The following is a 19,606-nucleotide window of genomic DNA, read 5'->3' on the forward strand; positions in this document are numbered from 1 at the left end:
TCCACCCACTCAAGGCTGCGGCCGGCGAGGGGAGCACCAAAGGCGAGGAGGGGAGGGCCCTGGCCTTACTCCTCCACGTGGGCACGTGCCCCTTGGATCTGGCTTAGGCGAGACCCCCGAGCTCAGGGGTCCATGTCACAGATGCAGTCACACAGCCGAGTTGTATGGAATGACACTTTCATTGGTGTTAGTTGGGGGAAGAGGTTAATGGTTACAGGGCCGAGGCCTGGGCCAACCCAGGTCAGGCTTCCAGCCCTGAGGTGGGCAGTGAACACTCCTGCTGCGGTCCGAACTCCCCCCCACTGCGGCCTCTCAGGCAGTTAATAGATAGAATAAATTCCATTTATAATATATGCATTTCTCTCTGCTTAAAAAATAACATTTACAATTGAAAAAGTTTGGACTTTTGGGATCTGTTAATCCCACTGCCTCCTCCCCCTGCCACCTCTGCCTACAGTGAGGGCAGGCAGGGGCAGGAGCTGGCCTGGGTACAGCCACTGCCGCCGAGGGCACGCCCCTGCCGCGTATTTACACGTCCTATGTACACCTGCGGGGAGGGGCCCAGCCGGACACACTGCCTCCTCCAGCCGCTCAGCGCCAGGCCAGCACAGCGGGTGGCAAGAGGCATTCCCTTGGCACAGGGACTTGAGACACAGGTTGGGGGGCACAGAGAAAGCTCCCCAGAAGCCCTGCTACCCCCTCCTTCATGAGGAGAAAGCTCTTACCAGGGTCCCTGTCCAGGGGGCAGGGCTGTCGCTCAGATCACATACTGGGGAGGCCTTTGCTGAGGCGCAGAGGAGTCCCCTCAGCTAGTCAGGTTCTGATAAGTCCCCTCAGCCCCCGCCACAGGGCTGCCCCACAAGAACTGTGGTGCTGACAGCCACTGCCTTGGAGCAGCAGGAAGGAGCCCTGCTAGGGAGGGGCGCTCCAGCTGGACCAGCCCTCTGCCTGTCCCTAGGGTGGCAGGGGCTGCTTCTGCGCTGGAGCAAGGGCAGTGGGCACTGCTGAAGGGCCACAGGACGTCTAGCTCAGTCCAGCATGGCGTCCAGCTGGTCAGCCAGGGCGTCGAACATGGTGCTGATGTCATCCAGAATGTGTCTGGTGGAGGTGCCGGGGGCGCTGCAGCAGGGGAAGGACGGATCAGATGAGCTCAGATGAGCTCGGGGTCCACACCCTGCTGGCCCCGGGAAGGGAGCTGCCACTGAGCCCCTGTGTTGGTGCCAAATACTTTGTGCCATCTTCTCTTACTTTCAAAACCTCCCAAGGGAGTTACCGTCTCTTATGGACGAGTTCACATGCCTCTAAGTGGCAGTCACCAGGATTCCCTCAAGGTCAGATGTGGGTACCGCCAGCACCTGGGGTCCTGCCCAGCCCAAGGCCCTGCCTTCAGTGTCCCCTCCAACACCCCCAGGAGCCTTGTGAGCTGTTCCTACACCCGGCCTTCTCTCCCTCCCACCCAGCCCCCTCACCCCTCTCGCTCCTCGGTGCCAATGCTCTTCTCCGCAGCCCTCAGTGCAGCTGCCAGGGACGAGCTGGTCTGTTCCAGTCTCTGCTGAGCCCGGCCTGGGCCCATAGCCCCAGTGCTCTCGGGCCTCGGAGGAGGCACCGGGCGGGGGCCGAGCCGGGGAGCCAGCTTAGGGCCAGAAAATGCCAGCTGGGTACAGGCCACGGACACAGGCTTCGGGGTTGTTCCTGCAGAGACAAAAAGGTTGGCTTGGGACTCTGCTGGGCCAGATAGAACCCTGCAGACAGGCGCCCTCTCCCTGCAGGCCTCGGCCCTCACCTGTGCCGGGCACCTTGATGAGGGCAGCGGGGGTAGCTGGGGGCTCCGTCTCCCCATTCCACCGACTGCCTGCTGAGTTTTCCAGACCCAGCCCAGGGCAGGGGGGGACGGGGGGCACGGAGGGCTGCATTGTGGGGCTGGGAGGATGAGGGGCCACAGCTCCTTGAGGTGGAAGGTTGCTGGGCTTGGGCTGGGGAGGACTGGGAGAAGCAGAGGAAGGTGATTCGCTGGGAGCCTGGGAGGCCAGGGGGACAGAGGGGCCAGGTGTGGCACTGGCCACGCCGAAGGCCAGCAGTGCTGTCTGCAGCGGCTCTCTCTCCCGACATTTGGGCCTGCGTTTGACAGTGTCTGACTCTGTGAGGTTGAAATCGAGGCCGGGTGTCACAGGCGTCTCCCGGGGCGGGGGGCCAGCTGGCTTCGGCCGCTGTTTGATGGTCAGGTTCCCCTCCTCTGCAAACGGCAGCCCTTCCCCTGAGCTGCCCCGAGATGGGGGTGTCCCCTCAGGGCCTGGCTCCTCCTCCTCCTCTGTGTCTGACACGGGGCCAGCGGGGGCAGGTGGGCCAGGGGGCTCAGAGGGGCCAGTTGGTTCACTCAGTGTTCGTCTTCGAGGCCCTGCAGCCCCGTCCTTGGTCCCTGGGCTCCCATCGAGTGGAGGTGGCTCCGGGGTGGGGCCAGAGACAGAGCTGAGGCGCTTGGGGGGTGGGGGTGGGGGGCCTTTGCGTCGAGCCCGAAGGGCAAAGGACTGGCTGCGGGGAGCCCCTCGAGTTGGGGTCGGGCTAGGACTGGTCCGGGTGAGAGTGCTGCGTCCCGGTCGCCGGGTAAGGGTGGCATAACTGCCCAAGGTGCTACCCACTGGCCCTTCGGCTTCCCCTTCACCTTCCCCCTCGGTGGGGCCTGAGCGGCTCAGGCTGTGGGACCGGCGCTTGGGCCGAGGTGGGTCCGGAGGGGTGGGCAGGGTGGCAGGGGGTCCGGCCAAGTAGGAGAAAGCCCGAGGTGCACCAGGAGGTGGCCCTGGGGCCGGGCTGGAGGGTGAGCCCTGGGGGTACATGAAAACGTAAGGGGGAGGTCCTTGGCCTGGAAGTGGGGAACAAAGCTTGGGGGGCCGCTCTGTGCCCTCTGGAAGGTTCCTCTCCTGTGGGGTGCTGCAGTCTCCACCACTGAGCTGGGGAGCAGGCTGTTCCTGTGAGTGACCAGACCCCCGTGAGCGTGCCCCGATGCTCTCCTGGCTGGGGGAGCGGGCAGGCGGCAGGGGGAGCGGCTCAAGGCCACTCCCTGCCATGGCTGCCTGTAGCTCTGGGCTCAGCTCGCTGCCCTGAAAGGTGAGGAGGCGTGGGCCAGCCGCAGCTGGACCCTCCCCATTCTCCAGCCCCTCGATGGCCATCAGCTCTGGACCCCTGGCCAGCTGGCGCCCGCCTTCACCTAGGGCCTCCCCCTGTAGCAGGCCCCGCCGAAGCTCCGCCAGCCGCTTCACCCCCAGCATGAGCTTCTTCTGATGCCCTGAGAGGGGTGGATGGAAGCGGCAAGGTTAGCTAGGCCTGGAAAGGGTCACCCCGGTCACCACTGGACCCCACTCTCTCTTCTCTTGGAGAGCCCCGGAGTCATGTGAGGCCCAGCCAGAAAGCCTCCAAGCAGGCTCACCGAGCTTGTTGACACCGATCTCCTGCAGCTCCTCCCAGGTGAGGTCGGCCACCAGCCCCATGGAGTCATAGCCACTGCTCACCAGCTGTTTGTGGTACTGTGGCAGCCCCAGCGCACACAGCCACTCCAGCAAGTCCGTCTGGAAGAGTGCCAGCGTTGAGAACTGGCTCCCTGCCATCCTCTGCCCCCAGGCCAGAAAGGAAAAGACACAACACAGCACAGCTGAGGGCGAGAGCCCGTGCCACCACCCGCCACCCACTCACCGGGATGTAGCTGGGCAGCCACTCAGCGATACTGAGCTGAGCGATCTCCGAGGCAATCTTCTTCCTGTGCCCAGGCTTGGTCACCCCAATGGCTGTCAGGTCCTGCCACACAGAGTCTGACCATCAGGGCCCCTCCTCTGCCCACTGGGCCCTCCCAGTCCTCCCCAGCTATGGCACCTACCTCAGGCGTCATACGACTGATGGTTGGCACGTCATAGCCAGCCTGCAGAAAGTGGGCAGTGTAGCCCTCCAGCTGGAACTCGCTCAGCCAGTTATGAATGGCTTGCGCATCCTGCGGGGTGAGGGAAGCGGGCAGAATTAGCAGGAGCTGAGCCAAAGCCCCTGCCTCCCCAGGGACTTAAGTCCATACAAAGGCCCTCCAGTCTCCCCCAGACCCGGAGTGCACTCCCCAGTGAAGGCCACACCTTCCCCTCCAGCAGCTGTTCTGGCCTCACGTCCTGGGTGAAGATCTGCTCCCCAGAGCGGTAGTTGGCCAGAGGGCGGTGGCTCAGGTTGTCTTCAAGGAGGGAGAGAAATAGAATTGGAAGTGGCAGGAGGAAGGGGTGCCAACCCCTCAGCCTCCCCACCTGTACCTCTCCTAGCAGCCCAGGTTCTAGTTACCCTTCCTACCTGCCAGGGACAGGGGGTGCAGTCCTGGCAGTACCTGGTCCTCTCCGGCAGAGGGCAGTGGCTGAAGAGAGGGAAGGAGGCAACTCAGCGTTTGGGGAACTGGCAGTAGGGGGTGGGCCCTACCCTGGAACTAGTGTCCCCTCCTTCCTACCTGGGCATTCTCAATCAGAAGGCCAGTGCTGTGGCCATTGGTGCCCTCAGAACTCTGTCCGCTGCCAGCGCTGCGGATGCTGCCCACACTGCCCTCACTGCCCACGCTATTCCTGTCACCTGCTGCAGAGGGCAGAAGCAAAGGGGTCAGAGCCCAGGTGGCACTGCCAACAGCTGACTGGCAGCTTACCCAAGCCTGACGCCCACACCAGTGCCCAGTGCTGCACTCTGGGAGGATGTACCTGGGCTGTCTGCACTAAGGCCCATCCGAGGGAGCTGGCCATAGGTAAGAGGGTGCAGGGGGTCTTCGGCAGGAGGCTGCGGTGTCCGGGAGAAGCCTGGACGCAGGGGGGTGGGCACAGAGGGGAGGCGGGGCACAGGGACACCCACTCGCTTACTGACCACCTCGACGATGCCTGGGGGAAAGTAGCCCACACGGTCCGTGCCCCTTTGGCTCTCGTGGATGTGGCCCTTCCAGCGGCCATCGGGGTGTTGCTCAAGCACCTGCAACGGGGCGGGGAGGGGATGGTCACTCCCAGCACCAAGCAAGGGGCAAGCAGCTGTCCCTGCAGCCAGGCCAGCAGCCCAGGTCCAGCTCTCCCCTATCTCCAAGGAGCTGGCCTTGGATGCCCAAACTGGCCCAAGTTCCTCCCCTCTGCCAGTATCCACCACAATCCCCAATGTGCCTCCAGGGCCAGCCTGTGGTCGAACTCAGCTCCACTACTTGCTAGCCGCGAGACCTTGGCCAAGTCACTTTCATTTCTCTAATTTTAGTTTAACTTCTCAATTTTGTCATCTCTAAAACAGAATTGGTAATAGCACTACCTTTTCTGATTTTGGAAAGAATTAAATGAGAGTGCATACAAAGACCTGAGCCTAGGGCCTGGGCACCCACACAGTAGGTGCTCAAATAAGTAACAGCGATCATTTGTATTGGCAAAGGAATGCCAGCAGGGGGTCCCTCACCGTGATGATATCCCCTGCCCGGACATTGAGAGCAGTAGGATCATGAAGATTCCAGAAATCCTTGAGCGCTCGCACCTTTAGGATCCCTGAGGCCTCTAAGAGAAGGGTGGGCAGGTGTCATCTAAGGGCCCTCTACCCAGCTGTCCCCCAGGACATCTGCTCCCCTCCACATCCTGGTACCTGCTGAGCAGCACCAGGCCCCCAGGAGGGGTCTCCGCCCCTGCACTCACCTCGCAGCAGCTGCTTAATTTCCCGGCTGGCCTGGGAGGTGGTGAACTGATTCACGATGTCCAGTGCCGTCTGGTTGTATGTGTTCCGGATGTTCACGTCCACTCCTCCCTGGGTGCACAGTGTCGCCTGAGCATGCACTGAATACTCTGCCTATCATCTTTCAACTACCCAGGAGGTGGGTATTATTATCATTTTCAGATTTTACAAATGAGCAAATGGAAACCCAGGGACCAGGTCAAGGACGAGCTCTAGGTCACTCAGCTAGTAAGAGGCAGACTTGAGGTTCAAACCAGGTTGATCTGCTCTGAAGCCACACGGTCTTGGCACCATTCAAAAGGAAGTCAGGCCCCTTCTCCAACCCCCATGCAAAAACCATGCGAGTGGTAGAGCCCTCCCTCCCGCGCCCCCCCAGCCAGTCTGGGCACACAGCAGAGGCTGCCGTGTACACCTGTGGGGTGACCAAGTGCTCACACCCACCTCCAGGAGCAGCCGTACCACCTCAGTCTTGCCATACAGCGCGGCCTCGTGGAGCGCCGTGCCTGTCTTGGTCTGGCGGTTGATCTCAATCCCGGCTCTCAGGAGCTGCCTGTGGCAGGAGAAGGGGTCGTGGGGGCTGGGGGCAGGAGGGAAAGCAGCCTGCCAGGGGCTGGGGGGTTGAGAGCAAGGGTGAAGAGGGTGGCAGGGGAGGGTACTGTGGGGCACTGACAGTCCCCCACAAAGGGGATGAGGAAGTAGGGGGACATCGGGGATACCTGATGACTTCTCTGTGGCCATTCTTGGCAGCCAAGTGCAGGGGTGTGGTGTAGTTAGGGTCACATGGGTCCTTGGCCTCACCCTCCAGCAGCGCCACACACAAGTGGCTATTCAGTAGCAGCTGGGCCACCTGCAGCACCCAGCACCCAGTTAGAGCCTCCTCCTGAGACCCCGCAGGCATTCAGGACCCAGCACCCCCAGGGCTGCAGGCCTCACCTTGAGCCTCCCAAATTCACAGGCCAGATCTAGCGGTGTCTTTTTGGCCTTGTTGACCAGGCACGGGTTGGACTGATGCTGGAGGAGCATTTCTGACTGGGGTGGGGGGAGCGGAGTGAGGGCCTGGCCTTCCCGGCACCTGCCCCCAGGTCCCCGTGGGCAGGCTCACATACCACTTCGTAGTGTCCGTACTGCGCGGCCAGGTGCAGAGGGATCTGCCCGTCCAGCGAGGCGGCATTGACGGCTGCGGAGGCCCGCAGCAGCAGCCTCACGGGCTCCAGCCGGCCCTGCCAGGCTGCGTAGTGCAGGGGGCGCATGCCTGGCAGGAGGGAAGGGGTTTCTGAGGGAGGTACTGGGCGTTGAGCAGAGCACAGAGCCACAGCCAGGAGGGCAGACAGCTGGAGGGGATGTGACTCTGGCCTCGCCGGGTGTGGTCAGGAAGCGGTCCGACTGTATGGGGCTGAAGCCAGAGTCCCACTGTGCCCACCACGGATAATCTGGTGACCCCAGGACAGCAAAGTAACCTCTCTGAGCTTCCAACTCTTAATCTGAATAACAGGACAACAGCACTACCCCATCCCAGAAGGCTGTGAAGATTAAAGAGGGAAAAGCCACCTACAAGCCCAGAGAAGCTACACAGGCATCTATCAGCACTGCCACCTTTTAACAGGAGTGAGCTCTGGTCACGGGGTCTGGGCAGGGGGCCCACTGGGGTCTCACCATTGCTATCCTTGATGTCAACGGTGGCCTGCGCCTCCAGCAGCAAGGCTATGAGCTCCAGGCTGCCCCCCAAGGCAGCATGGTGGAGAGCAGAGAATCTGGTGTGGGGGACACAAAGTAGGGGTTATCAGTGAACAGTCCCCCACCCCCAAACCATGGTCTTCCATACTGGAACCCATCCTGGGGGCTGGCAGGGATGGGTTACTTGCCCCCCTCCCCACCCCCGCCAGCCCTGCCGTGGGAGCGCAGCAGCCGGGCCGCAGCATGAAAGGGCTCAGTGTCTGGGCTGAGAGGCCTGTTTGTCTGGCCTCCCCCCGAGCCAGCCCAGGGGAGGGGGCCGTGGGAGCAGGAGCCCGAGGGTTCCTACCCTCCAGGGAGAAAAGGGGGCCCAGCAGGAATCTGACTCAAGAAGGCCCCTAGGAGAGGCACCAGGGCCCCTCCCCTCACTCAGGGTAAGGCCACAGGCAGGAAGGTAGGCAGGACCCCTCCCTCTGGACCTACACGGGCAGGACCCAGAGCTCTCAGCAAATACACTTCAGGGCCAAGTCCGAGAGAAGGGGCTCTGGGCCTCAGGGCCTTTCCCCCTGCCCCTCCCCAGGGCTCCACTCACCCATCGGCATCCTGGTAGTTGACGTTGAGCCTCTTCGTGGAGCCCAGGAGCTCTGGGGGCCAGGGCGGGAGGCAACAGGCACATCAGGTGACTTGTCCTCACCTAGCGTTCCCACCCCCCATCTCTCAAAGCCTGCTGACCTCTTGGTGTGCAGGAAAGCACCTGCCCCATGGCCTTTCACCGGTCCTGTCCCTGTGGCTCCTACCCTGGCCCACTGGGCTGTCAGCTTGAAGGCAGGGAGCTGCTGCAGCAGTGGCCTGGCTTCCCGGGCCCCGGCCTCGCTTGTTTATAGCGCCGAAAGGGGGGTACTGGCATGATGTGCCCTCAGCAGACAGGCCCACGGAGTGCATGGTTAGCATTCCTGCCTGAACGGGCCAGGGAGCAAGTCACATCGTCCTACTGGTCCCAGCGGGGTGGAGAGAAGGGAGGGGGCACTAGGTATTCAAGAGAAGGACTTATGCCCACTGAAGGGCCACAGTGCCAGTCCTGGTGGGGCATCCCTCAGTGGAGCATGGTGGGGAAGGTGGCATCAGACCTATAGCTCACTGTGGCTCTGCCAGGTGCCAGCTCTGTGGCCTTGGGCAGGTCATTTAACCTCTCAGGCTCAGTGTCCTCATCTGTAAAACGGGTTGATCACAGAACCTGCCCACAGAGGCTGTGAGTACAGTGCTCGACCTTGTTAGCATGCGAAGATGGCAGCTGTCACCATCTAGCCCTCCTTACGTGTTGGCCAATACTATCATGATGTTATTCCTCCAGCAACAGCTGGCACAGTCCCCCACTCTCCCCCTGGATCTCGGCGGGTTCTCAGCCTGCCTGAGGAGTAACTGCTGACTCTGCACTCACAGGCTGTGAGCTGAGCTGTCCATGCCCCGGGCAGGGGCGCTCTGCTGGCTGGTGGCACCTCTCTCAGGGGCAGGGTTTATGCAGGTGTGCTCCCTGCGCGAGCCAGGGCACTGGTGGGGGTGGTCCTTGAAGCAATGGGGACGGGAAGGGGAAGGCCTGTCTCAGTGGCCCCTGCTTCCCGCTGGAACCCACCCCTGCTGGGAAGGAGGGGGCCTGGCTCGACCCAGGCTGGGCACAGTGCCAAGCATGCTGGTCCAGGCCTGCCCCCCAGGCTCTGGTGGGCCCCTGAATATCCCGGTAGCCTGGGCAAGACAGGGCCTCATTCCAGCAGGGAGGGACCAACCCTGCAATGGGGAACATGGGACAGGGAGGAGAGGACAGCTACGTTTAGGGCTGAGCCGAAGGATACTACGCAAAAAAGGCAAATACAGAGCCCAGGAGGGACAGGTGAGCTGATGCTGTTGGGGCCACTGGGAAGAAACACACACCTCCTAGTTTCCCTCCAGCCCCCTTGGAAAGTCCTTGTCACACAGAACCATGTGGGGCAATGGAAAGAACAGGGGCCCTAGAAGCAGGAAATGCATGGTGCACATGCTCACTCTGCCTCTCTGGCTGTGTGACCTTGGCCAGTTGTGGTACCTCTCTGAGCCTCAGTAAAGATGAGGTCAGCAGGGAAGAGACTAAGAAAGTCCTTCATCCCGTCCACCCTTTCACCGGCCTGGACAGTTTGGGATGGGGCAGCTGGGTGGCGGGATGCAGCCCCTCTGGGGAGGGACAGGAACAGGCACAGGCCTGGGCAGCTCCGTTATTTCCAGAACAATGGCCGGAAAGGCAGTGGGGGAGAGGTTCAGAGTGACTGGGCTGGGGACCTCGGCAGGAGGGTGGAGGGTCCTGGTTCCTGGCAGTGGTTCCAGGCACTTCTGCTACAGCATAGCCTTCTTCCTGGGCCTGGCTCTGGGGGTGGAAGGGTCACTCCTGATTTAGGCTCTCGGGCAGAGGATGTGAGCTCAGCCGGCCACCCCAGCCCACTCTATTTCCTCTGGCCAAAGAAGGAGACTGCTCAGGAAAGGGAGTGGGGAAGAGGGAGGGGCCAGGGCAGGGCCAGGGCTGCCGCACCCCTTCCTCCCACCACCTGCTCCCCAAAGAGGACCTGGGAGGGGGCAGGGAATGCCACCAGACATCAAATGGAGGAGGCTGAGAGAGTACCTGCCTCCCCTCTGCTCTCTTTTTGGATAGCCAGAAGCTCCAGCTACCCTCCCCAAAGGAAAAAGGGGAGTCCTGACACCTCCCTTCCAGCAGTTTCTGTTGCCTCTCTGTGGTATGGAGGAGTTACCAGCCCCACTTCTGGGAACTGCATTAGAATCACCTGGAGAACGTTCTAATTTGCAGAGTCCCAGGCCCTCTGTGATTGAGTCTAATTTTGGGGGCAGTCCGGGGAGTCTGAACTTTTAGAACAATCGGTAGGCAGGTGCAGCAGTGCATGCCTGTAGTCCCGGCTACTTGGGAGGCTGAGGCAGGAGGATCGCTTGAGCCCAGGAGTTTGAGATGAGCCTGGGCAACACAGCAAGACCATGTGTCTTAAAAATAAATAAATAAATAAAAAATAAAAGAACAGGGCCGGGCGCGGTGGCTCACGCCTGTAATCCTAGCACTCTGGGAGGCCAAGGTGGGCGGATTGTTTGAGCTCAGGAATTCGAGACCAGCCTGAGCAAGAGCGAGACCCCGCCTCAACTAAAAATTAGAAAGAAATTAATCGGCCAACTAAAAATATATAGAAAAAAAATTAGCCGGGCATGGTGGCGCGTGCCTGTAGTCCCAGCTACTTGGGAGGCTGAGGCAGAAGCATCACTTGAGCCCAGGAGTTTGAGGTTGCTGTGAGCTAGGCTGACGCCACGGCACTCACTCTAGCCCAGGCAAAAGAGTGAGACTCTGTCTCAAAAAAAATTAAAAAAATAAAAATAAAAATAAAAGAACAATCCCTAGATAATTCTGACCTAGGTAATCCTTAGGTAATTTTGGGGGCAGCCAAGTGTAGAGCACAGGTCACAGCTTTGCCTCTGATCTGCCACAGGATGGCTATGTGACTTTGGGCAAGTCACTAACCCTCTCTGAGCATCACTTTCCTTATCTGTAGAATAGATATAGAAATACCTATCTCACAAGGAAGTGAGAAAATTATAACATTTCATAAACTGTAAGGTTTGCGAATGTCACCTTGTGATCTCACTTTTGTCACCAGCCTCTCCAGCTCCTCAGAGGACGGGGAGGAGAGGCACGGTGCCAGGCCCTAGTCATACTGCCTGCACCTGCACCCTGTGCAGGGTGACTTTTCCCCTTTGGGGCTGAAGGCAGGGACCTCTTCACCCACAGACGTTTCCCACTGGGCACAGGGGACCTTGGAGCCAAGGAGCCCAGCTGTGAAGTTCCCACCACCAGCCTCCAGACGCCCCCTCCCCCGCCTGCCCTCCTGAGTGCCTCACTTTGAGGCCCCAGGGCCATGAGGCCAGTGGCCTGACCAAGGCCCCACTGGGCAGGTTGCCAAAAACAACACAGAGGAGATGGGGGAGAGAGAGCGGCTCCCGCTCTTGGGCCTCAGGGCTCTCCCCCGGGACCTTGTTAGCATCTTCCCTGGTGTCCACTTCCCCAGGCCATAGAGACCACCCCCTACAGCTCCATCTCTCTGAGCCCTGGGTCCCCACCGTGGTGTGCAAAAACCCTTCCTTCTGGCATCTCGCATAGGTGTGGGTGGGGATAAAGGTCTTCGAGTATCCTGGGGGATTCCTTCCTGTGTACAGGGCCAAGGTGTGTCTTGGGGCCAGACCCCACCACTGCAGAAAAGACCCTCCTATCCAGGGAACTCCTCCTCCAGCCTCATTCTGATGGTAGAAACCACCTCCTGCCCCTGCCGGTCTGGGATCTCAAGGAGATAAGACAACCTAAAAGTCTAGTCTCCTTGGGGGTCTCACCATAGAGGCACCCAAGAGATGGGGCTCAGGTGTGGCCACCTGTGCATGGAGCCCCCACAGTCCTGTCAGGACTACAACCCCCAGGCTACGTGGAAACCTCTAGAAAATCAGCTTTGGCCACACCCCCCCCAGGGGCAAATGCAGATCAGTTAGGGGAAGAGGGGTTTTATTTTATTTTATTTTATTTTTTTGAGAAAGAGTCTTGCTCTATTGCCCGGGCTAGAGTGAGTGCCGTGGCATCAGCTTAGCTCACAGCAACCTCAAACTCCTGGGCTCAAGCGATCCTCTTGCCTCAGCCTCCAGAGTAGCTGGGACTAAAGGTGTGTGCCACCATGCCCGGCTAAGTTTTTCTATTTTTAGTTGCCCAGCTACTTTTTTTTGTTTTTAATAGAGACAGGGTCTCGTTCGTGCTCAGGCTGGTCTCAAACTCCTGACCTCAAGCGATCCTCCCGCCTCGGCCTCCCAGAGTCCCAGGATTACAGGCGTGAGCCACTGCACCCGGCTGAGAAGATGGGTTTTAGCAAGTAAATGGTGTTGAACTTTTTTTTAAAGTAGTAGAACTCTCTTTATACACGATAACTTAGTGGGGGTGTCAGTAAGATAAGACATAACACAGAGAGGCTGTAGTTGAAGCATGTGTGTATGGGGTTGGGGTGAGGATGGTGTTCTATCTATTCAGTCTTTCCCAGCCACTGCCAGAAACCCCCTGGCTCCATAAAACACATATGCAAAACCACCTGCCTCAAGGCAAGTCCATGAGGGCAGGGATTTTAGTATGTTTTGTTTTTTGTTCACTGCTAGAGACCAGTGCTTAAAACAGAGCCTGGCACAAAATACACACTCAATAAAAATGTGAATGAAGGTACTTAAACCCTCTCACTCTGTAGGCAAGGAAACTTCAGCCCAGAGAGATTAAGTGAGTTGCCTAAGGACACGCAGTAAGGGGACCCAACTTCTTCTCTGGCTCTCCCATGGAGGCATTTCTTGTCCAAAACAAGACAGTCTTCTCTCCTCGAGTATGCATATCACGATGACATCCCCTCCCCCAAGCCTCTGTGGCTTAAGCACTCAGGAAAGGCCTCGGCCAGAGGGTCACCCCACCAAGTACTCACTTGTTTTTGCAGCCTTGACCTTAGCCACCAGTTTCTGCACACCAGTTACATCTCCGTTCTTGACAGCAAGGATCAGGTCCTGCTCACGACCCATCCTGGCCCCTGGGCCGGGCTCTGGGTTGCGTCCAGGGCAGAGGCAGGCAAACTGGTCCAAGCCAAGGTGTCAGGGAGCCATGTCTCAGCCCCCTGGAGAGCTCCTGGTCCCCGGGGAGCACGTCTGGTGTCCCAGGCAATGGGCTCCTTGTCAGGCGCTGATGGATATTCCCTCAAGGTGCTCCGTGAGCTGCCACCACAAGCAGGAAAGCCAGTCTCTGAGGGGGTGGAGGCTACGTGGAAATCTGGACGGATATCAGCTTTCAGCTTTCAGCTTCCGACGGCCCCGGGATGGGCCGGGACTGGGCACGCCAATCTTCCCGGCTTGGCTGGGCAGCACGGATGCCCACCCAGAGAGCAACCAGCATTCCCTGGGGCCTCAGGCAGCCGCGGTAGACAGGTCTCAGGGGTCTGGAAAAGGTGCAGTGCCTCTGTTGAAGCCTGGGCAACAGTCTACAAGGGTCTCAGCAGCAGGGCACAGAGGATGAGCAGGAGAGGACCTCCAGGGAGCCCCCAAGCCACCCTGGCTGCCCCTGGGAGTCAAGGGAGGGGCTGAGCCACTCAAAGTGGGGAGGAAGCCGTCATGCAGAGAGGAGTTTGTGGAGGGGGGAGGTGGTGTTCTGGGAGGGGGAGGCTGAGTCACTGGGGCCCTAGGGCACCTGGCAGCACCTCCACCTTGGGCAGGAGGGGCCCTGGCAGCACGACACACTGGGGCAGGCCAGGCCAGCACCCTGTTCTCCACAGCCCCAGGCTCCAACACCCACAGACAACTGGCAGGCCAGGAGGTGGGGCCTGGGAGGGTCAGGCACCGGCAGGCGGGCAGGGGTCACTCCCTGTCAAAGGCGCCTACCCCCACACTCCTCCCTACCTCGGCTTTACTTTATGAGCTGGAGCTGGATGCCCTAGCCCCAGGGCTCTTTATGATTGAGGGCATGGAATGGGGGGCTTATGGCCCCTCATTTCTGCTTGCTGGAGAGGGACGCTTTACAGCACCTGTTCCTGACCCATCCTCACCCCTGGCGTGGAGCAGCTGGGCAGAGAACAGAGACAGAGCTGGGGCATTGCTGACAAAAGGGGCTCCGGGGCCCCCCAACCTTGAACCTGAAGCCCAGACCCTCGACTTCACTGTAGAAAAGCTTACGTCAGTTCCTCGGTGGCGGCGAATTTGTTGCCAGAGTCTTGTGGCATGAGACCCGTACAGGCCTGGGGCCCTGGCTGGGAACCCCTCACTCCCAAAACGTCCCAAGCTCAGTCCAGAGGGCACTCCCCCTCAAGGCCCAGGGCCGACAGGAGGGGAGGCGCGCCTGGCAGCGCCTGGGGTCGGGCTGGCTCCCCCGCCCCCCGGAATGCCCCTTCAGCGCCGCGCAACCCCCCAGCCCAGCCCAGCCCAGCCCAGGCCGACCCGGGAACAAAGCGGCAGGAGGAACCGGAGGGCCAAGAGCCGAAGGTACAGATGCGGAGGAAGGAAAAAGGGGGCGCGAGGAGGACGGAAGGAGCGGAGAGATGGAGGCGCCCGCCAATCCCGCAAAAAAAGTTAGTTTGTGCCCGCCCTCAAGGGTGCTGACCCCCGGCTCAGGTCCCGCAGTCTCACCTCGCCCGGCCGTCCCGCCGGGGGTCCGGCTGGCCCTGCTCTGTCCCTAGCACTCAGGACGGTGACTCCCACGGCCCCCCACCCCCTTCTCCTTCTCCTTTTCCAAGGCCGGCTCGGCGCCTCCCGCAGGAAATCCCGCCCCTCCCCCGTCCCTCCCGCCGGATCGGGAGAGAAGGGACGGTCCCGGCCGCGCAGTCGGGCTGTCAGTCAGCGCCTGCGGCCCCGCCCCCGCCGCGCCGGGCCCCGCCCCCACCGCGCCAGTCCAGACCGGGGGCGCGGGCCTGAGCGGCGCATGCGCCCAGGTGAAACGGAGCGTGGAGGTTGCGAGTTCGCGCTCCGAGTGCAGGTTGTGGAGCTGAAGCGACCTGGGGCTCTGGAGTCGAGACCCAAGGGCGAGATACCTTGGGTGTGACTGGTGGGAGAGAAGACGTGATGGGAAGGGATTTGGCACCCAAGACCCGGGGACCCCACTTGGGTAACCCCCTTCCTCTCTGCCCTTCGCCCTTCCCGGGACTCCCGCAGCGATCTCCGCCCGCAGCCAGAGAGGCCGCCCCACAGCCGCGGGCCGGAGCAATGGTGCCACCTAGCGGACGGCGTCGGAGCGGCTCGCGTGGCGGCGGGGGGACCCCAGCCTCCAGGAGGTGCTAATGGAGGGTTGCGGTGGCGCTTCAGCACCGTTGTGGGCCGGACAGCGCCTCCCACCTCAGGCCATCGAAACCCGTCCTCGGAGCCACTCGGAAGGACCCAGCCGAAGACCGTGGCGGAACTCTGAACATCCGCGGACCGCTCCTCACAGTCCCCGGGCGGCCTTAAGTTTGCAGAGCTGAAATTTGGGGGCCATTCTTCTTCCTCCTTGCCCAGCCCGGGCGGCGGAGGGTATGGCCACACATTTGACAATTCATACTACACTCACAGACGTCCAGTCCTCAATTTCTATGAGAGAGGAGCCCAGAGGAGGGCTGGGGACAGGAGAGGGAGCTCCTGCATGTCCAGAAATCTGCAAACTAAACTCTCAGCCCCCGGAATCGAGGCACCCGTCACTGGCAGGCACTCGGACCCAGGACAGCAGAAGGGCGGAGAGCGGTGGGTGGAAAGGCGGACTTCGGGAGCTCAGCTCCGAGCCGCGGACGCTAGGGCCGCGCGGATTCCGGTGGTGGGCGGGGCTTGGGCGGTGCGCGCGCAGCCGCGGACGGCAGCCAGATGGAGCCCGAGCCCGAGCTCGTGGAGGTTCCCGCGGGGCGCGTGCTCAGGTGTGGCGCGGCTCCTGGGCGGCGTGGGCGGGGTCCAGAAGTAGGCAGGTGGCCTCGATGCGCAGCGCTGACCCCGTGTCGCCTTCTCCGCCAGCGCCCGGGAGCTCCTCGCTGCCCGCTCGCGGCCCCAGAAGCTGCCCCAGCGCTCGCATGGCCCTAAGGACTTCCTCCCCGATGGCTCGGCGGCCCAGGCCGAGCGGCTGCGCCTGTGCCGGGAAGAGCTCTGGCAGCTGCTGGCCGAGGAGCGCGTGGAGCGCCTGTGAGAGGGGCGGGCCCGGGGCGGGGGCGGGTCTGGGCAGGCGGGGCGGACGCACCCCGTAGACCCCTCCAGTAGACAGAGACGGACTCCTCCCCACTCCTCGCCAGGGGCAGCCTGGTGGCCGCCGAGTGGAGACCGGAAGAGGGTTTCGTGGAGTTGAAGTCTCCTGCGGTGAGCGGCGGGGCTCAGGGACAGGGGACCCGCTTTCTCCTGCCTCCTATCGTCTGTGACAGTTGCTCTGGGTCTCACACAGGGTAAATTCTGGCAGACCATGGGCTTCTCAGAGCAGGGCCGGCAGCGGCTTCACCCCGAAGAGGCATTGTATCTGCTGGAGTGTGTGAGTGGGGCCCGAGGAGGGTGGGAAAGGGTTTGGGACGGAGGAACGGGAAGAACACGTTTTTATTGGAGAAAAAGCATTCACAAGTGCGTTTTCAGAGAACTTACAACTGGACTTCTAGGGCAGGAGGCAATACCATGCAGGGAACAGGGATTCCAGTCCAAATTAGTGGTGCTGCCCCACTTTCCTTGTTGTTCATATGCTTGCTTGGATGCTGGGAGGTAGAGGGGGAAGATATCAGAGCTGGGAAGTGTCCCTATTTGACTGCGGCACTGCACAGAGGACTCACAAGCTGAGCTGCAGGCGCCACTTCCAGGGCTCTATCCAGCTCTTCCACCAAGACCTGCCACTGTCTATCCAGGAAGCCTACCAGCTGCTGCTGACCGAAGACACCATCACTTTGCTGCAGTACCAGGTATCTGCTTCCCCCTTGCCCCCCACCAGAGGAGCCACCCATCCACTGAGTAAATGAGTATTGTGTGAGGTTCCAGACACAGTGTAACATGCTGGGGCAACAAGACAGATGAGGGCTGTGCTGTCACCAGGCTTACGTTGTATTGGTGGCAATTGGAAAATAAATAAGCAAATGAACTGTTGACTTCACAGGGAACCTAGAGGTAAGTAGAAGGTAAGGTCTGGGAGGAGTAGTGGGAGAGATTGGGCTGTTGGTTCAGGTGAGAGGAGCTAGGGGCTTAGCCCAGGTTGGGGATGGGTGGAATTCCTATGTGTGAAAAGACATGGATGAATCTCAGACCTGTTTTGGAGAAAGCATGGATAGGACTTTGCCAGTGCATTGGATATCAGGGTCAAGGAGAGAGAAGAATCAAGGATTACTCCCATGATTAGGGCATGAGCCAGTGGGTGAGCAGTGGTATCATTTTCTCACTGGGAAGACTGCGGACAGGCAGATTTGGAAAAATGGGACCAATCAAAAGAGCTCTATTTCAGAAAAGTTGATTTTTTTTTTTTTTTTGAGACAGAGTCTCGCTTTGTCGCCTGGGCTAGAGTCAGTGCTGTGGCGTCAGCCTAGCTCACAGCAACCTCAAACTCCTGGGCTCAAGCAATCCTGCCTCAGCCTCCCGAGTAGCTGGGACTACAGGCGTGCTCCACCATGCCTGGCTAATTTTTTTTCTCTCTATATATATTTTTAATTGTGCAGATCATTTCTTTCTATTTTTTTTTTTTTTAGTAGAGACGGGGTCTCAACTCTTGCTCAGGGTGGTCTCGAACTCCTGACCTTGAGCGATCCACCCGCCTCAGCCTCCCAGAGTGCTAGGATTACAGGCGTGAGCCACCGTGCCCAGCCCAGAAAAGTTGATTTTGAGGTGTTTCTTGGACATCCAAGTGAGGATGGCGAGCAGATAATTGGAAATCCAAGTCTGGAGTGTGGGGAGGGGTCAAGGCTAAGGACATAAACGTAGCATGGGTGGTATTTAAGCCATGGGGCTGTGTGGGAGTGCTGCCAGAGTAGAGGGCTGGGGCTGTCCATCCGAAGTAGGTTAGGCGGAATATAAGGACTGGAAATAAGCCAGGAGCCACATGCTAGTTGTCCCAGCTACTTGGGAGGCTGAGGCAGAAGGATTACTTAAGCCCAGGAGTTTGAGACTGCAGTGAGCTATGATTGACCCAGGGACTTCCAGCCTGGACAACAGAGGGAGACCCCATCTCTAAAAAAAATAATAAACGAGGACCAGAAACAGACTGAGGAGTGTCTGGTGATGCAGGAGAGAAACCAAAGTGGCACCATGGAAGCCAAGAGAAGGTATTTCAAGGAGGAAGTGTTCACCTGTATTGAAGGCTGCTGAGAGATCAAGCAAGATGGGGGACACCACCGCTCAATGTGTCCCTCTGACGTGGATACAGGGACATAGGATGAACTTGTGCCTCTTTACTAGAGACTTTTCCTGTCTGTGGAGGTGTGAGGACATGGGGACATGTCTACCATCTTCTGCCATCTTTTTGTCCAAACTGTAGTTAGGAGCTTCACTCCGTCAGTTTTAGTATCAAAATATTCGAATATTCTAGGGCATGGTTTTTTTTTCTGGGTTCAACACTATCAGCTTTTTGGGATTTGCATTAAAGTCAAGAAATTGCTAAATGTCATTTGTGCCCAGAGTAAGGTAAGTGATGGGACAGGAATTCAGAGACTGAGATCTTACTCTGGGGACGGTGCTTACAGAGTGTGGTCCAGCCCATCCCCGGGTTTGGAATCTGGAGGTGTACAGGAGGGGCATGGAGGGCTGTGAGAGGGGCTTGTGTCTGGACAAACCATTTGATGTTTTCAAGAGTGGCCACCTGAGTTTCTTTCTCTTTCTTTTCTTTTGAGGTCTTCAGCCACCTGAAGAGACTGGGTTATGTGGTTCGAAGATTCCAACCAAGGTAACGCCCTTTCCCTTTTCCCTTCCATCCGTTCTAGTCCTGGGACCTGGCTGACTGTCCTAGGTAGAGTGGTTTCTCCCTAACTGGAACCCCTGGCTGGAGTGCAGCTCCCTGGACATGGACTGGGAGCCTCCGCTGGAAGTGTTCTCTTGAAAGCCATGTTGGGACGAATCCAGGTCATTGAACTTTATCCTGGGTAATCAAATTGAGACCCGTCTTCACATAATGACTGAGCACCTACAGCTCACCGAGGGCATTGTGATGCAGGCCTGGATCAGTGCCTGCACTTAGTAGGTGTGCGGGCAGATATGTTGAGTGTATGCATGCATGAAGGACCGAGTGAGGAATCTCCAAATGAGTAGGGTTTCACACGTCTTATGCTAGGTTAGGTGCTTTTTCCTTTGTCACCTTGGTGATCCAGCATTGCTAAGAGCCACAGAGAACTTCAGACTTGGAATGGAAACTGGTAGAGCCTTTGCAGTCACACAGTATGTCATGAAAGCTCTAAAACAGGCACAGCCTTTGTTTCTTGAAAGCAGAATGTATCCTAAGGAAATAATCACGAATGTGTGCAGTGGTTCACTTGTGAGAATGATCAGCAGTATTTATTGACCACTTATTGGCTGCCAGGCCCTGTACTTGATGCTGAGGAACAAAATTGCTGCCCTCCTGGAGCTTGCATCTTGCTTTTAATGGGGAGCTCGTACGAGGCACCATACGTTGCAAAATCAGTATACTTAGAAACAACCTATGACTTCACCGACAGAGGCTTGCTCACACAAATTAGAGTTTATCCCTCAGAGCAGCTCTGAC

The 19,606-nt window shown here is 59.2% G+C and overlaps 2 protein-coding genes across 8 annotated transcripts in view; one reads left to right on the plus strand and one right to left on the minus strand.

Annotated features, from left to right (window-relative positions):
* Positions 1-165: 165 nt before the first annotated feature.
* Positions 166-14,751, minus strand: CASKIN2 (CASK interacting protein 2). The gene is made up of 20 exons (XM_012662312.1): positions 14,569-14,751; positions 12,885-13,388; positions 7,961-8,012; positions 7,351-7,448; positions 6,804-6,949; positions 6,631-6,726; positions 6,414-6,544; positions 6,139-6,247; positions 5,661-5,769; positions 5,431-5,525; positions 4,707-4,968; positions 4,466-4,587; positions 4,315-4,375; positions 4,110-4,201; positions 3,866-3,976; positions 3,685-3,786; positions 3,422-3,560; positions 1,784-3,280; positions 1,470-1,692; positions 166-1,119 (listed from the first exon to the last, which is right to left on the minus strand). Exons 2-20 carry the CDS (start codon positions 12,976-12,978, stop codon positions 1,029-1,031), a joined length of 3,630 nt encoding a protein of 1,209 aa, XP_012517766.1. The 5' UTR covers positions 12,979-13,388; positions 14,569-14,751; the 3' UTR covers positions 166-1,028.
* Positions 14,752-15,547: 796 nt separating this feature from the next.
* TSEN54 (TSEN54 tRNA splicing endonuclease subunit) overlaps positions 15,548-19,606 on the plus strand; it is an 8,015-nt gene continuing 3,956 nt past the window's right edge. For 4 of the 7 annotated variants that reach the window (XM_012662317.1, XM_012662313.1, XM_012662319.1 and 1 more), the window contains exons 1-6: positions 15,548-15,651; positions 15,913-16,077; positions 16,185-16,248; positions 16,331-16,414; positions 16,731-16,829; positions 18,741-18,793. In XM_012662317.1, coding sequence (XP_012517771.1) covers positions 15,554-15,651; positions 15,913-16,077; positions 16,185-16,248; positions 16,331-16,414; positions 16,731-16,829; positions 18,741-18,793 — 563 coding nt within the window. In that variant the 5' untranslated portion in view covers positions 15,548-15,553. Of the gene's footprint in view, positions 15,652-15,742; positions 15,819-15,912; positions 16,078-16,184; positions 16,249-16,330; positions 16,415-16,730; positions 16,830-18,740; positions 18,794-19,606 lie in introns of those variants that run through there. The other 3 variants (XM_012662318.1, XM_012662315.1, XM_012662314.1) reach the window with 2 other exon arrangements.

This window comes from Propithecus coquereli, unplaced genomic scaffold, assembly GCF_000956105.1.
Source record: "Propithecus coquereli isolate 6110/MARCELLA unplaced genomic scaffold, Pcoq_1.0 Scaffold76, whole genome shotgun sequence".
Lineage (NCBI taxonomy): Eukaryota > Metazoa > Chordata > Mammalia > Primates > Indriidae > Propithecus > Propithecus coquereli.